Source organism: Lasiodiplodia theobromae (genome assembly GCF_012971845.1).
Source record: "Lasiodiplodia theobromae strain AM2As chromosome Unknown scaffold_14, whole genome shotgun sequence".
Lineage (NCBI taxonomy): Eukaryota > Fungi > Ascomycota > Dothideomycetes > Botryosphaeriales > Botryosphaeriaceae > Lasiodiplodia > Lasiodiplodia theobromae.
The window spans coordinates 235,334-250,009 of NW_023336344.1; the positions used below are offsets into that span (position 1 = coordinate 235,334).

General features: G+C 56.9%; 2 protein-coding genes across 2 annotated transcripts; one reads left to right on the forward strand and one right to left on the reverse strand.

Annotated features, from left to right (window-relative positions):
* Positions 1–4,640: 4,640 nt before the first annotated feature.
* Positions 4,641–6,362, forward strand: LTHEOB_5136 (Zinc finger C2H2-type protein; the record flags this gene model as incomplete). The annotated part of the gene is made up of 2 exons (XM_035514248.1): positions 4,641–4,653; positions 4,828–6,362. The coding sequence occupies 2 exons, from the start codon at positions 4,641–4,643 to the stop codon at positions 6,360–6,362; spliced, it is 1,548 nt and encodes a 515-aa protein (XP_035374004.1).
* Positions 6,363–11,032: 4,670 nt separating this feature from the next.
* LTHEOB_5137 (uncharacterized protein) lies at positions 11,033–13,498 on the reverse strand (the record flags this gene model as incomplete). Its single annotated transcript, XM_035514249.1, has 1 exon — positions 11,033–13,498. The coding sequence occupies one exon, from the start codon at positions 13,496–13,498 to the stop codon at positions 11,033–11,035; it is 2,466 nt and encodes an 821-aa protein (XP_035374005.1).
* Positions 13,499–14,676: the final 1,178 nt, after the last annotated feature.

Consider the following 14,676-nt stretch of genomic DNA (forward strand, 5'->3'; position numbering starts at 1 on the left):
AGGACACTAACGTACAGACTTGAATTCTCGGATCAACACGACCATCGTCCCATCTCTATCCAAAAAAGACTTTGTCTCTCTCACTAGGGCCTAGTGACGGCTAAGGCTGAGACTATACGTGGATAACCCGAACTTCCTCCAAAAATTTCCGATTGGTACGAGGGAGCTATTGACAGGGCTCAGAGGCTTTTAGTTCTCGCGGGACCCTTCCCCATAAGCGTACGCCAAGTGGGACACCTTATTTTGAGCACGGCAAAAACGTCAGGCGTAGGAAGAACCAGAAAATTCTTGCTGAACCCTGGACATTCTTGCTGAAACTAATGAATGCTCAACTAACGGCGTCTTCCATGTTGGATTGGTACGCAAATTTTGACAGAGGCGGGTATAATGCGTCAGAGAGGGTTGTGGTACGGAAATTGCAGAGCGGAGATGATTACGAGCCCAAGGTGGATTGCTAGTCTGCGTGAGCTAAGAAATGCATTATTAGAAGCTGAACCGTAGCGCTGATGTCGTAGTACGAGCAAGTCAGGGTGCAAGTGGTCTGCTAGAGCAACGGAACATTGTGGCGTTTGAAAGTAAATAAAGAATGTTGGCTTCTAGGAGAATTCGAAAGCCACGTATATTATTGAAGGCGTATTTAGAGGTGTAATATAGCTGCGGGAGATGCCGACCTATAAACTTGCCATTACTTAGCTATAGAGTGTCTCTAGCGGACGAGTAGTCGTGAGCTGAGAGCAATAGCACTGCAGCGGGCGGGAGCTAAATGCTGACGAATTTGCCCGGTCTATTCGTCCGACCTATCAGACAGTGCACTACCAACTGAGGCAACTATAGCGCAACCGGCCTTGAACTGAGAAAGCTTCGTTGAGTCCCTAACCCAGATTTTTGCAGGTAGAACGTGGGTAAAAAGGCCCTTTCCGCGAGGAATGCTCTACTCCTTGACTCCTTGAAAGAAACGTCCTACAACTCACGATAGGAACGTGGCGGCGATCTTCAGGGCAATTGCCTGTCAACGTAGGGAAGGGTCGAAGGGGGCACGTGGATGAGCAGGAGGACGGAGTGCATGCAGCACATGCAAACAGCAGGCTGATGGGTGGGAGCGAGGGTGATGAGCTAAGAGCGGAGGATTGAGATCTTGGGTTTCACGTGCGGACAGTGCGTCATGGTGCTGCTTCACGTGCCGAGATCTCTCGTATGCACAAAACCACGCAAGAACCAGACGTTGCCGACTCACCGTCACCGTATCCATGCCACGGGAGCCTCAGGTATCCCAATACCACGGGCTGCAATCAACTTCGTCTTCTTCATCGCGCAAACTGCAAGTAGAGGTACGATCTGCGCGCGAGTATCCACCATGACGCGCAAGCCCGGGTGGTTTTTGCGCGCACACCTCATCGATGATCCTCCTGCAGAGCAATCCAAAGCATCGTCGTCTTAGCATGACGCGGGAGGCAGCGTGGGAAGCTTATCCATGTCCGCCCACGAGCTCCCATGTGGGTGATCCTTCATCCTCTAGCGTGCTTCTTTGTCCTTTGCCTTATCTGCGCGGCCGTCACGGGCGAAAGACCCTCATTGTCAGCCACAAGCGTCGGGCCACTCGCCTCGAACAAAGGATCGGCCTCCCCGAGTCAGAGGATTGCGAGTTGGAGGGGCCCATGGCTGCGGGCCGCTTCCATAGAAAGGCCGTCTTGGCCCTTTTGCGGTCCCAGCGGAGGGGAGAGTGGTAGCTTCGGGCTTCTTCCTCCTTTCGTGGGCCGTGGTCGCGGTTCACTTGGACGAGAAGGGATAGGCGTCGAGGTGGGATTATGTGGGGTTGACTGGCGGCGGAAAGACAAAGTAGAGTTTCTCGGGCAAACGGTGGAGCTATGGCGCGGTGGCTTGTTCGCATTCGTGCAGGGTCGAGGGTCCTGCTCTGCCTAGATCTCTCTGTGCTGGAGAATACCGGGAGGGAGGCCAGCAAAGATGGGTCATCACAGCAATTAGCACGGCCCAGTCGTCCAGCGGATCACGACAGGGATAGAGAGTAGGCTCCATCGGAGACTCGGCACGCTTGGCTTTGGGGGCTCTTTGCCATCGTTACTGTGGACCATTCCATAGCGGGCTCTAACGTACCAGACGGGAGAAGAGAGAGAGAGCCGTTCACAGGCCTTTGACGGAGGAAACACCATGCTGACGGGCCAATCAACTGGGGCTTACGGCATTAGCGGCGGCGCGAGCTGGTTTCGTGCAGGGCAGATTCCTTTACCAGCCCCCAACGACCAGTTGTTATCTTTGGACAATGGGCCCCGTTGGATGGAGGCCTTATGGGAAGAGCCGGGGAGTTATCGTAACGCGTGTACCACCGGTGGAGGGAGGCCGGCCGCTTGCGGTGGTGGTGGTCAAAGGCCGCGCGGTACTCCGTAGAGAGCCGTTGCGACGACTGTTGGTGAGTCGGGATAGCGGTTGCTGGTCAATGCCTCGCGACGGCGTGATTTGAGAGTGACTGCTTGCGGTTGCACACTCACATGACTTTTCAAGATGCGACGGATCAGCGGGAGCGGTGAGTCGCAGGAAGAGGTATCTGCAGATACCCGGTCCAAGAGGGCGCAGCGAGGCTCCCGGAGCCTGGACGAGTGTGCTTACCCGCTGCCCGATGCAAGCAAGCCTCAATCTCGCATCGGCTTGCCGCACATCTGATGCAGCGTTGGACGGGGCTAACCTTGCGGGAGGTGCACCGGACAGCAGAGCCGATGCAGCAGGCAGCAAACGCGGCACGGATTGCCAATGCATATTGATGAGTACGAGATGTGAGCAGTCAAAGTTTTCCCTCGGCATTGCGGGCGAGCAATCGAGATGGAGATTGGCCCCTTGCGGGCCGGGGCAGTGGCGAAGCTTCGCGGGCGGAAAAAAAGCTCGCTGCTGTGCTCGCTGCAAGACACGGCGCTGTGGCCAGCTCGGTCGATCAGCCGAAAGGCTTCTGCATCATGTGTGTTGAGCAGAGAAAAGCCCCAACGTCCCGAAGGGGATGTCTGAGGGAGCTCTGGGGGGAAATGAGGGCGGAATGCCATGCCCGATGCGGCGGGGATGGTTTTCTGGGCTCGAAATCGCGTCTAATGCCGTGCAACAGTGGGCGTTGAGATGCTTGCCGTCGTCGAGGTGGATTGGGCGACTGACGCCTCAGTGACGCGCCCGAAGAGGGAAGGACAGGTGCCATTGGTGCGATTGCGGGATGCGACGCATGAACCGGCGGTTGAGCTGACCTGCTTGTGAGCGTCAGACGCTGCTCACGGCGGCCATGGCGCGTCCCGGGGCATTGGAGCACTGTGTGGGACCGAGGCCTTATCAAGCTCGGGGTGCAACCTGGAGGGCGTTTCATGGTGGGCTGGAGAGGTGCAGCTGGAGATCGACTTCTCAGTCGATCAGCCGACATCCAGACGCGGCTTGGCAGGGCCTCGCGCGCCCGGTGGTACAAGCTGGCGGCCAGACGCGCCGTGGCAGATGATGCTTATGAAGGGACGCGAGCTGGAGAGCCACGGTTTTAGCTTTCGGCGAAGTGCGGAGGAGCGTTGACAGCTGCAAATACCCGTCGGCAACCCGGGCTAGCTGGCGCCGCATGCAGGGGCCAGAGCAGAGCAGCGCAGAGCATCTCAGATGCCTCCTCCCACGCCCCACCGCGCACCGCCGGCCAGCACCGCGCCGGCACCAGCACCCGCCGCCGCCGCCAAGCCAGCCCCAGTGACAGACAGGCAGACAGCCGGCCAGCAGCAGCGCCGCCCCGGGTCTCCGTCCGCTGCCCCCGCCCGCTGCCCCCGCCGCCGCCGCGCGCGTGTCTCGCGCCAGATCATGCATTCTTGCCGGCTGTGCGCCCCCAGCGCGAAACATCCAAAACACCGCGACTGCCGAAGCTGCCGGGCAGTGGTTCGCGTCGCTTGCCGCGGTGGCCAGTGCAATTTGCCAGCAGCTGCGGTGCGACCATTTCCCAAAGCGGCCTCCCTCTCTAGGGTCCGCCGCATCGAGCACCCACCCACCACGGTTGCTGCGATTCGCGCCTTGGACGCTTCGGGGTAGTGCGCGCGGCCATTGGCTGTGACGAATCTTGTACAGCAGCACAGCAGCCTTGGCGCCGTTTGGTCGAGCGGTCATTCCAGTGCCTGCTTGCGCGACGGCGGAATGGCCTGGGCCGGTGTGGGGTGCAGAGCGTTGGCCTGCTGCGAGTAATAACCCGATGGCTGCATATCAGACTCCAGGCAGGGCGCCTCCCGGCCCTAGCCCAGCACGGTACCCTACCTCAGCTGTGCCTTAACCTTATCCCATTTCCAGCAACACCTGGGAGCGGGTGCGCCGTTGCTGCTGCGCAAAAGTGGCGCCAGAGCCCAAGGTCTCATTCCATAAAAGGGTTGCAGCGACTCGCTCTCGCACAAATTCTTCGTCCGGATTCGCGGGCGCGCCCAGCTGACGATCCTGCAAGGTCTAAGTGCCTGAAGACTAGTTAATACCTCGACGCTGCCCCAGCCTTCGACGGGGCTTCCACTGCTCTTCGACCTGTTCCTGGCCCCCCTTGCAGCTCCCTCGTTGGGAGTGCGCCACCCACGAAGAGCCGTTTGGCCACCATTCCAACGCCCTTTGCAAGTCGCGTACACAGTCGCGCGCCAGCTGCAACCATGTACCACCCCGGTGAGTAGTTGCAATGACTTCAACGTTCAAAAGCTCCACCCAGCCCCTGGCTGCCTGGCCCTTACGTGTCTCTCCCCTCTCCCTATATCATCATAATTATCCTCGCTTCCAAACGGCATAGCCATCATTCCTGCCAGATGTTGATCCCCACGAGCAAGGCTGACCAAATATCAGGCTCAGCCTTCCAGGCCTCCTTGCCAAGAAGAACATCGGTCCAGGTCCTCAAGATAGAAGGAATGGACATGACCCAGCCGCCACACTACTCCAGCTCGGGTTACCACACGCCCTCCTCTTCCACAGCCTACGACGGCCGCCGCGACTCCATTGCCTCAATGCAGTCGTCCGCTTCGTGTGCTCACAGCTTCTCGAGCAACAGCTCCTCCTATTACTCCACTCAGATGCCTCCCACTCCCCACTCCGCCCGGGAAGGCTTCGAAGACTGGATGGTCGTCCAGCAGAATCCCGGCCTCCCCTTTGACCACCAGCCAGCCCACGACCCCCATGGCCATGAAATGGACGACTTCCATCCCGAAGCCTGGCCCAATGCGATAGGCCTGCCCCCGAAGCACAGGGCCCTCGAAGCCGAGCCTCCAAGCCGGCCCAACAGCTGGGTCGTGGTACCACCGGCCATGAACCCTGCCCTCAGACTACAGGTGTCAGAAGGTGACGGCATGGTCCTGCCCACGGCGCGCGATTTCCCCTCGTTCTGCGAATCTCAGATGGCCCCCCAACATCCGCGGACATTACAGCCGCCCGTCGAGATCTTCAGTTCGTCGGAGATTTGGAACGCACAGCACCCTGCTGCCACCACGTCGAGCTTTGGCATGACGAACCTGACGGCTGAAGCGTACGAGCCGGCGCCTGTGGCAACAGGCTTCAACCCGAATTACGAGTGGCCGTCAGTGCAGCCTGAGGCGGGGTACGACCTCCCCATGTTCCCCGAGCCGACGTCATGCCAGCCGGAAGACACCATCGTGGACACGGAGGACAAGTACAACGAGATGCGCTCCGACAGCTTCGACGACAGCTTCGGCTCGTACGACGGCGGGTACAGCTCCTCGACCAGCCCGTCGTCGCGGTACGGCCACGGCGAGGAGACCCTCATCAAGCAGGAGGGCGACGCGGACTACCACCACCAGCACCGGCGCGACTCCAAGCACAACCTGCGCGACCACTTCATGACGCCGGTACGCAAAAACAGCAGCGGCCGGCGGGACTCGAAGGTGCGGGCGGGCGGCATCACGAAGCGCAAGATGCGGTCGAGCAACCTGATGGAGTCGTTCGACGCGCACCACAACGGCTGCCAGGTCGAGGTCAAGTACCAGGCGGGCATCCAGGTGGACCCCAAGTCGGGCCGGTACTGCTCGGCGTCGGGCGAGACCAAGAAGCAGCGGTGCCGCTTCGAGGGCTGCGTCAAGACGTTCGCCCGCCCCGAGCACCTCAAGCGCCACGAGAACACGCACAGCAAGGAGCGCCCCTTCCCGTGCGTCGTGCCCCAGTGCGGCCGCCGCTTCAGCCGCAACGACAACCGCAAGGCCCACTACGAGACGCACCTCAAGGAGGCGCTGCTCGGCAAGAAGGCCCGCAACGCTCCCGTCTCGTTCGAGGATCTCTGCAGGTACCTGCATCAGTCCGAGCCCGAAGAGGAGGCGCGGAAGATGATCGAAAAGCTGCAGAACCCCAAGTCCAAGATCAAGTCGAGGGACTGAGAGGGAATGCGGGGAACAGGGCCGGCGCGGGGGCGAAGCAGGCGAAAAGCAACGTTTCCTTTTTGGGATGTGGTGGCATCCTTTTTTTTACTCTTTTTCATTCCCCCATTTGTACCTGCTGCTCCATTCTTTGTTTGGGAGCACGAGAGAAAGCACGAAGAGTGCGGAACGAACATTTCGGGTATCCTGACGGTCGTCTTCCACGTCGGTGTTTTGCATTTTTTGGTCCTGAATATTCCCGTGCGTTCCCCCTCATCTTGGGTGCTTTGGTCACGTCCATTAATCTTGTACTCATATTTTTCTGGGTTCTTGGCGGTGTCCTTTCTTTCCCCTTCGACTCATCTTTTTAACTCCAGTGTGCTTTCTTTTTTTCTTGCCCCCATCAGGCGGGGCCGGTGGTTGATAGGAGTACGACGTAGACGGTCTAGCTGCACGCGATTACGAGTGAGTGGCATGATTTTTGGCGACGACATGTGATGAAAAGACGACGATGATGGTACGCGGCATGCAGGGGAAATGAAATAGGTTCCTGGTATTTCTTTCATGGACAAAAAAGGAAACGCAGCGGGTGATAGCTCGGTAGCGAGAGAGGAGCGAGTGGGTGTGAAGGCACGTCACCGCCGTGTCGCGACGCGGGCGGCATAGCTTAGAAACAATACCCAGCACGAAGCTTTAGGATTCTCAAATGTATCATGTTCGACTGTACCCGTGCGCCGGTCCTTTGACGATGGGCCTGTCGGCTGCGGATGCCGGTGAGGGGCTGGGGGGCTGGGAGATTGGGGGGCATCGTGTGTCTCGGGCGACGTGCAGAAAGAGAGAGCGGGCGACGTCGCGACTGCCGCACGCATGACCCTGCGCCTACCCGATGACTGGTCCGCCTTGCCACTCTCGGCTTTTCCGAGCCACCACTCCAGCGAACACCAAATCCCCACCAACTCTCACCACATTCGCCCTCTATCGTCTGCACGCCAGCAAAACAGCACTCGGCCCCCACAGAGCCTCGCAAACCCAAAACGCAAAACAACGAGCAGCATGGGGCTCGAACCCACAACCTTTGGTGTATCTGCAGACCGAAAACCAACGCGCTACCATTGCGCCAACCGCCCGGCATTGACTTACGTAGTTTGCAAAAATGTGATATATTCAATCAATGGTGTCGCTGACGTCATCGGCCAGTGCTGCCTATGCTAGTCACCGAGCGGTAGCGTGCTTGAGAAGACGAGTAAAAAAGGGCGTCTGATGAGAGCCATTCTCAACGTGTCAGCACGTCATTCCCAATCCTCCCTTGGGTCATTGAGATCTACACTGAGGCAGGCCGGCGGGTCGCGCGCTGGGCAATCCCACCGTTGCAATGCAGCACTCACTCATTCCAGCAGCGAACGTTACAATCTTGTCAACCACTGCGGTTGTCATTTTCCAGGCTCGTCACCACCCGCGCCGCCGCCTTTGCCCTGTTTTCTGCAATGTGCAGGTGCCTAACGCTGCTCTCCCGCGCCCGTGCGGATCGTCCCAGGGTACTTGCTGCTGCTGCTTTCCCTGAGGGCAAGGGTCCCCGTCATTGATTGTCTTCAGGGACCAATGCGCCGTCGCACATGCTACTCCAGAGACGATGTGCCTACAGGCATTGCTGAGAAAGCTCAACCGGGACCGGTCAGCTCTGATCGCCTTCGCCCTCAGCCCACAGCAAAGTCGTCATTGTGTTACACCCGCCGTGGGCCTGGGACTAGCCTACCGCCGGGGGTTGGGCGGGTAGCACGGCGGATGCGCTTCACAGCAGCGCAGCGGTGGCACCCAGGCTCATGAACCAGCATCAGCTCTCTCTCACTTTCTCTCTCTCGCGACTCAAACACCGGTCTCGTCTTTCCCCCTTTTCTCCGCTGCACAAAAGGTAGCAATCCGAATGTGAGCTATTGCTTTCCCCCCACGCGCCCCCTCTTCTGCATCCACCTTCCCCTTTTCTCTCGCGCGTGCTTTTGTCTCTGATCTCTGTGCAACCGCTGGTTGTGTTCGCTGGATGGTAAGAAGCAAATGCGGCGCTCCTTTCATTTACCGCTGTCTTAGAAAAGAAAAAGATAGCTCCGAAATGTCTGACCAATTTTATCTTTCTTGCGTCCCGCGAACCCGGGTTTGCCCCATGCAAGCCTGCTGATCCCACTTGTGCGTCCTGTCTGTCCGAACTGTCTAGCTTTTTTTCCCCTCTCAAACGGTTGTCATCCGTGAAGCCATTGTCTCACCCCGTAATGCCTGATTCTCCACACGACTTACCCCACTACTACCTCTACGAGCCACGCCTGCGGCCGAGTTGGGACGGGACCCGAGTTGGGAACGAGGGGATGGGAAGATAACGGCGGCATTCTCGCTTCTTTCGCTCTTTCTCTCAACGCTTAGGTAGCAGTCCCACATGCCCTCCCCCACCCACACCTCATCGTAGTTCATTCCTTGCTTCCAACGGTCGGAAGCAAGCGAGAAACCATTGACAATCACCAAACTGCTGGAAGTCTTTTTTCTCTGTTCTTTCTTTCACATGGAAAGCAGCCCAACTTTAGTTGTAGTAATCAAACACAGTTTTCATTATCAAGCTCCCCTCGTTCCAACCTCACACTAGCCCTCTATCAACCCACACTCTCCCCATCTCCGATTATTGACCCCATTCCCTTGCGATCCCTAAGATGGAAAGATTGGCTTTGCCCCTTTCTTTCAATCGTATTTTCTGGCGATCGCGTGGCGAGACGCGTTCTGTGAGATGAAGTCTGACGTCCGTCACAAGAGCAACAGTTCAACGAGGACGACGGGGTAAGCATTCAACCGAGTCGAGGCCCTCAATGGATCATCGATCAAGATCGCCCCCAGCTGTTCGAGATCCGATCGAACGCCTGATCCTCTTTCTCTCTCTCAGCTGTCGTTCGCGGCTGGAACTCGCGCCCACGGTCTCGCCACCACCACCAAGCCCCGTGATCCGCGACAAACCCTCGTGACCCTGACGCATGAAAACGCCTAATCTACCCAGAAAGACTAACGACCTAATGATGCGTACACAACGAGCGAAGTCATTGTCTGTGAAGTTCCCCCCAATCTCTGAGACCCTGGTGTGGGGGTTGGTGCGTTTCGTGCGTTCGTGCGTTTGGGTGTAGGCTTTAAATGAGCAACGCGCCGTCCCTTACTTGCCCGATCTCGCATCGGCCACCAGTTCGGCGTACGCGCCCGCCCGCCCGCCCGCGCGGGTGGGCGTTAAGCAACGAGTTTAGCTTGGGGGCGCTGCTGTCAACCCGTTTCTGGCCAGCGCCCCCAGCGGCTGCTCCCTTGTGGCGCGCGTTCCTCCCTGGATCATCCCGATCTCGGGACGGGACGGGACGGGGGACGGGAAAAAGCAAATGAGAGACTTGAACGAGCAAAAGGAGAATTTTTTGCCTCTGCGCGAGCAGACGCTTGGGTGGGGAGGCTTGGGGGGGCTTGGGGAGGCTTGGGTCTGGAGAGTTCGCCACGCCTTGCGTCAGTTAGCTCCGCCCCACACCTGTGGCGTTCAGGTCCACCCACTCCTTTGTTTGCTGAGAGAGCGAAAGGCTCTGGGCCTTTGTAGAACGTTGGATAGTGGAGTCAGTTTGTCTGGGACGGTGGTGGCGAGGATTCGTGGCCTTGGGTGAGTAGGTTTTCTGTCGAACCGGCCCGTCGCGGTCGTTGAGTTCGTCGTGGTTTCGAGTTTTGCTGTGTTGGTCTGTAGAATTCACTTGGCGTGCATTGGCATTATCAGCGTAAGAGGAAGCAGGTAGGGGGGGGGTTGTCACTGCTTGCTTAGCCATACCAATGACAGTACGCTTCTTGACATCTACGGCTACAGCGTGGGCTTAGCCACGTATCGGTACTGACAGGAACCACTGGCAATTTGAGGGCAGAGCTTGATGAAGAGCCACCCGTAGTGACAAGCAAAAGCCACTTACACCAAGTCGAGGCTCAAGTCTATGTTTTGTCGCATATGATTCCCCTATATTCTGCGGCTCAAGCTGAGAGACGAGAATCATGATGAATTGATGGTGGTCGGATCGAACTGGCCGATCCGATTGCTATCTAGAGGTGTCCGGGCGCCTTCCCAGGACGACCTGGGAAGTGACCGTGACACTATACGCTTTCGTTCAATGGAAGTTGCTCATTTTTTACTTTTGAGGTCAATCGCATCATGTTAGCGTTGAGGATTGAGATCGTTGACAAAATACTTGGCAAGTTTACACCCGAAACACCTCTGTAACTTGCAAGGAGAGTATCGTTTGAGCAAGCGAGGTGGTAGATCAGAGGTAAACAAATAAGTGCGATACGACACGAGTGTTCGTATATGAGAGTCCTGGGCTATATTACTAGACACAATCACGGACAGAGAAAATGTTACTTGAGAAGAATATTTTTGATAATAATATCCAGGGTATATTGGTAAAGAGACAACTCCTTAATGCCTTTGACGAAACCAAGGACTCACCTGTAAGACTTACCGCAACCCAGCCACATAGGACCAGGCCAAAAAAAAAATCATCGAAGATGAACGCTAAACAGCAAAATGCCGTGCAGGCTATGCCACATGCCATGCAACAAAAGCACGAAGAATAGACAAGAAAGGGATGAAAGCATGTCATATGCCATGCAATAAAGACAAAGACGGCCAAAGAAAAGATGGCGCCACACACTTACTCATCAAACCCGAACAGGTCACCAATGGACCCCAGACTGCCAACAGACGAAAGCCTACTGTCGCTGCGAGTGCTGCGACCGCCACCGCTGAGCTTCGAGCTGCTCCGCGTCCGCCGACGCTTCACCACACCGCCGTTGTCCACACCCTTCAGGCTGTTCAGGCGCGAACTCTTCCTCCGCACCGACGGCGGCGTCTTGGGCGTCTGCACCGGTGCAGGCGACATGGAGGCAGAGGACTTCGACCTGGTGATGCGCGTGATAGCATTGACGGACACTGCCGAAGAGCCACCACGCTTCTTGGAAGGAATGGTCTTCGGGCTGATGTGAGAGGACTGAGAGCGGCGGGGGCGTTTGGACGGCGACGAGGCGTCGTCTTCGACGAAGGCGACAGATGCGGAGCGCTTGGTCGGCTTGGAGAGGGAGAAGTCTGGGTTGAGCGGGAAGGAAGTCGGGATGGTGACGGACTGGTGGCTGAGGCCATCAATGCCCTCCTCCTCCTCCTCCTCCTCCTCCTCCTCCACCGGTTGCTGCTGCTGCTCGAAGAAGATCGGGGGCTGCTCGAAGGTGGTAGTAGCATCGGCCAAGTCGCTGATTGGCGGATAGTCGGGCAGCGCATCCGTGGTCTGGTCAGTGGAGTCAGCAGCGACGACGACCGGGAAGCCATTGAACATGTCCTCGAGGGCAGGGTCCACTGCATTGGAGTTAGATGCGGAAATTTCAGGGTCGTAGAAAAATGTTGCGGCATCGTCTGTAGTAGTTGTGAAAGTATTAGCAGGATCGCCGCCAGCGGCGTCCGCGGACGGTGCAGCAACAAAGACGGGCGTCGGGTTGAAGTTGGCCGGGTAGTTTTGGTTAAGCGTAGATTGGGGCCACGCGTACTCCGGACGGCCGTAACCGAAAGTTGACACATCGGCGCCGTTATAGCTGGATTGTTGCTGTTGCGGCGCGAGTTGATTGGCCGGCGCGTAGCCCGGGGGGACCACTGCTTCCGCCACACCGCCGCTGGGGCCGTCATCAGTCCGGCGCTTCTTCCGCATCCCATCTGGAGAGTCGGGCTCCGAAACGTAGTCGGCGTCGTTATCGCCAGAGGAGGAGATGGAAACCTGGCGACGTTTGTTGCGCTTCTTGGGTGCAGGTCGCGGCTTGCGCATGCTGACCTTGGCCCTGACGAGCATCTCCAAATCTCCGAAGTTGACGTTGATCTGGGTCTCACGCTGGACACGCTTCGCGAGCGACTGCTTCGCGGAGCGTGCACGGTTGCCCTCCTTGGTCTTTTGCATGCGGTAGTTGAGCATCAGCTCGTGAGACTTGGCGTCGCCTGGCTGCATGTTGTGGGGACGAGGGTATCCATCGAACCCCTTGATGGTCGAGCGACCCTTGCGGCAAGCTTCGATGAAGCGCTGAGCAACAACACCCTCCTTGTCAAGCGAGCCATTCCAGCTCATGTTGGGCTCGTTCGGGAGCTTGCGCGTATCCTCGCGGACCTCAATGTTCTTCAGAGTGCAGATCTCTGGAAGATCAAGGAACATCTCGAAGCAGTACAGGTGGAAGAAGGCGGCCATGTAGAATGGATCGGCCCTATTGTTGTACTTTGAAGACCTCTCATCGAAGGCGACGCGCATGTGGCCGGCCTGGATGGTGCCGTTGAGGCCTTCCCTACGAAGAGGGCACTCCTTGAAGCGGCACTTGGAAAGTGTGGGGGTCGGGTAGCGACGGCAAGAGTCCGCAGGAGTCTTCTGAATCCAGACGCGAAGAATGTTGTCGGCAGACTTCGGATGATGGTGAAGGAAATCATTGATCTCGTTAGCACTGTACTCCAGCTTCTTCAGCTCACCATGCTCGAAGTATTCGAACTTGTAGTTGGGCGAACGCCATGTTCCAAAGGGATTCTTGATGTTCTGCTTGTACATCTGCTCCGAAGCATACTGATTGATCTTACCGGAACGGCTGGTCATACCCATGGTCGTCGTATTGATACGGTGCCAGGGATGCTTCGGGTCGTACTTGGGCTTCTCCTGAGTGAACTTACGACTGGCCAGCTCGACGATGTCGCTGAGGCTAGAGGTCGAAGACCGACGGTTGGAGAGGCTGCTGAGCCTAGAAGCCGTAGTCGCAGGAACAGCGGGAGTCTTGAGAGCTACCGAACTAGATTGAGTAGGATCAGCGAGTTCCACGGGCATTTCCGGCTGAACATAGTTGAGAGCAGAAGAAGTCAGAAAGTCAATATTCGAATCATCTGCATGGGGGATAGCGTCGAAACCAGAAGAGTTGACGAGGCTGTCTGAACCTGAAATGGCGTAGAGGGTGGGGTCAGGATACGCGAATGCTGAGTTATTACCTATCATCAACTGGTCCTGTGTTGAAGGGTAAGTGAAGTTGTATTCGTCACCCAGGCTCTCCAAGTCCTTCCACACATCATCGTCCATGCTGAGCGAGATCCTGGAATCCTGTGTACCATTCATGCTGAAAGAGTTGAAGGCTATCGTATCTCCGGGATACGGCAGCGAAGTCTTGGAAAGTGCAGAAAAAAAAGGTAGATGATCGCGTTGGTCAACAACGTGAGCCAGTTGCAAGCGAGCGAAACGGATGTAAAGCTGGACGTTGGAGCATTGTCAAGGCTTATATTATACTAGGTAGCGGTTGGATAATGGCATTGATGTTCTTTGAAGTCATTGTCCTCTCTTCTAAGATTAGATACGCCATGAGGACTCGACAAAAAAGTCGAAGGTGGCCAAGCCTGAAATTCTACGAGTCTTTGTCCACCGTCGACAGCGCGTGTCCATTATAAAGATACAGCGCGTGAGGACGTGTCGGACAAAGAAAGCGGCTATGTTTAGCCGCAATGGCTGAAAAGGCGCATGTTCGCACTTTTCGACATGTAGCCCAACTCCATCACCGGGCTAGAGGCATGCTGCGAGGACTCAAGGGCATTGGCCCGGACCTTTGGGGCAGAAAGTTGGGTAACCTATTGGAATCATGTTAGCCATCTGCAAAGATGTGATGCAAACAGTATTCCATGGTGTAATTGAAAAATCAGAAGGTCTCCAAGCAGTTCCTCCACATTGTAGGTTCGGAACAGGTCTGTTATATTTTTTGCAATGGACTCATCATTTAAGGGGAAGGGTAGAGTGGAAAAGCGAAATGAGCGTACCTTAGTGAAGTCAAGCATGCAGGCTAAGCTGCGAGGTTAGCTTGAGCTCGACGGAAGCCGGGTCGGTTTCAGGAAAGCTGCTGCCTAGCGGTGCAAGCAGACCGAGGCCGAGCCTCCCGATGTTGATCAAGCCATGAGACCGAGGGTGTATGGTGTTCTCAAGTCATTTTGAGATGCGTGCAGTGAAGATGGCGCAAAGTCGAGATCATGTCTGGCTTTGTTCAGGTGTTGTCGAGGCTGTGCGGAATTTTTCTTTGTAGCGGGCAGCGGCGAAAGGTAGGGCCGATGGGAATCACGTGCGCTCGGGCCGAGCCAGGCGAAGGCGACGCGCCCGCAGGAACCGACAACTTCTCTCTCCTCTGCCGACCTACACAACCCTGCCAGTTGTGTTGCGCGTTCATGCACGCCGCAGCGCAGATCGTGAGTCACTGACATGGTATCACCGAGGCCGAGATGGCAGATGCGTAGCACGACTGGGCTCGGAGTTCG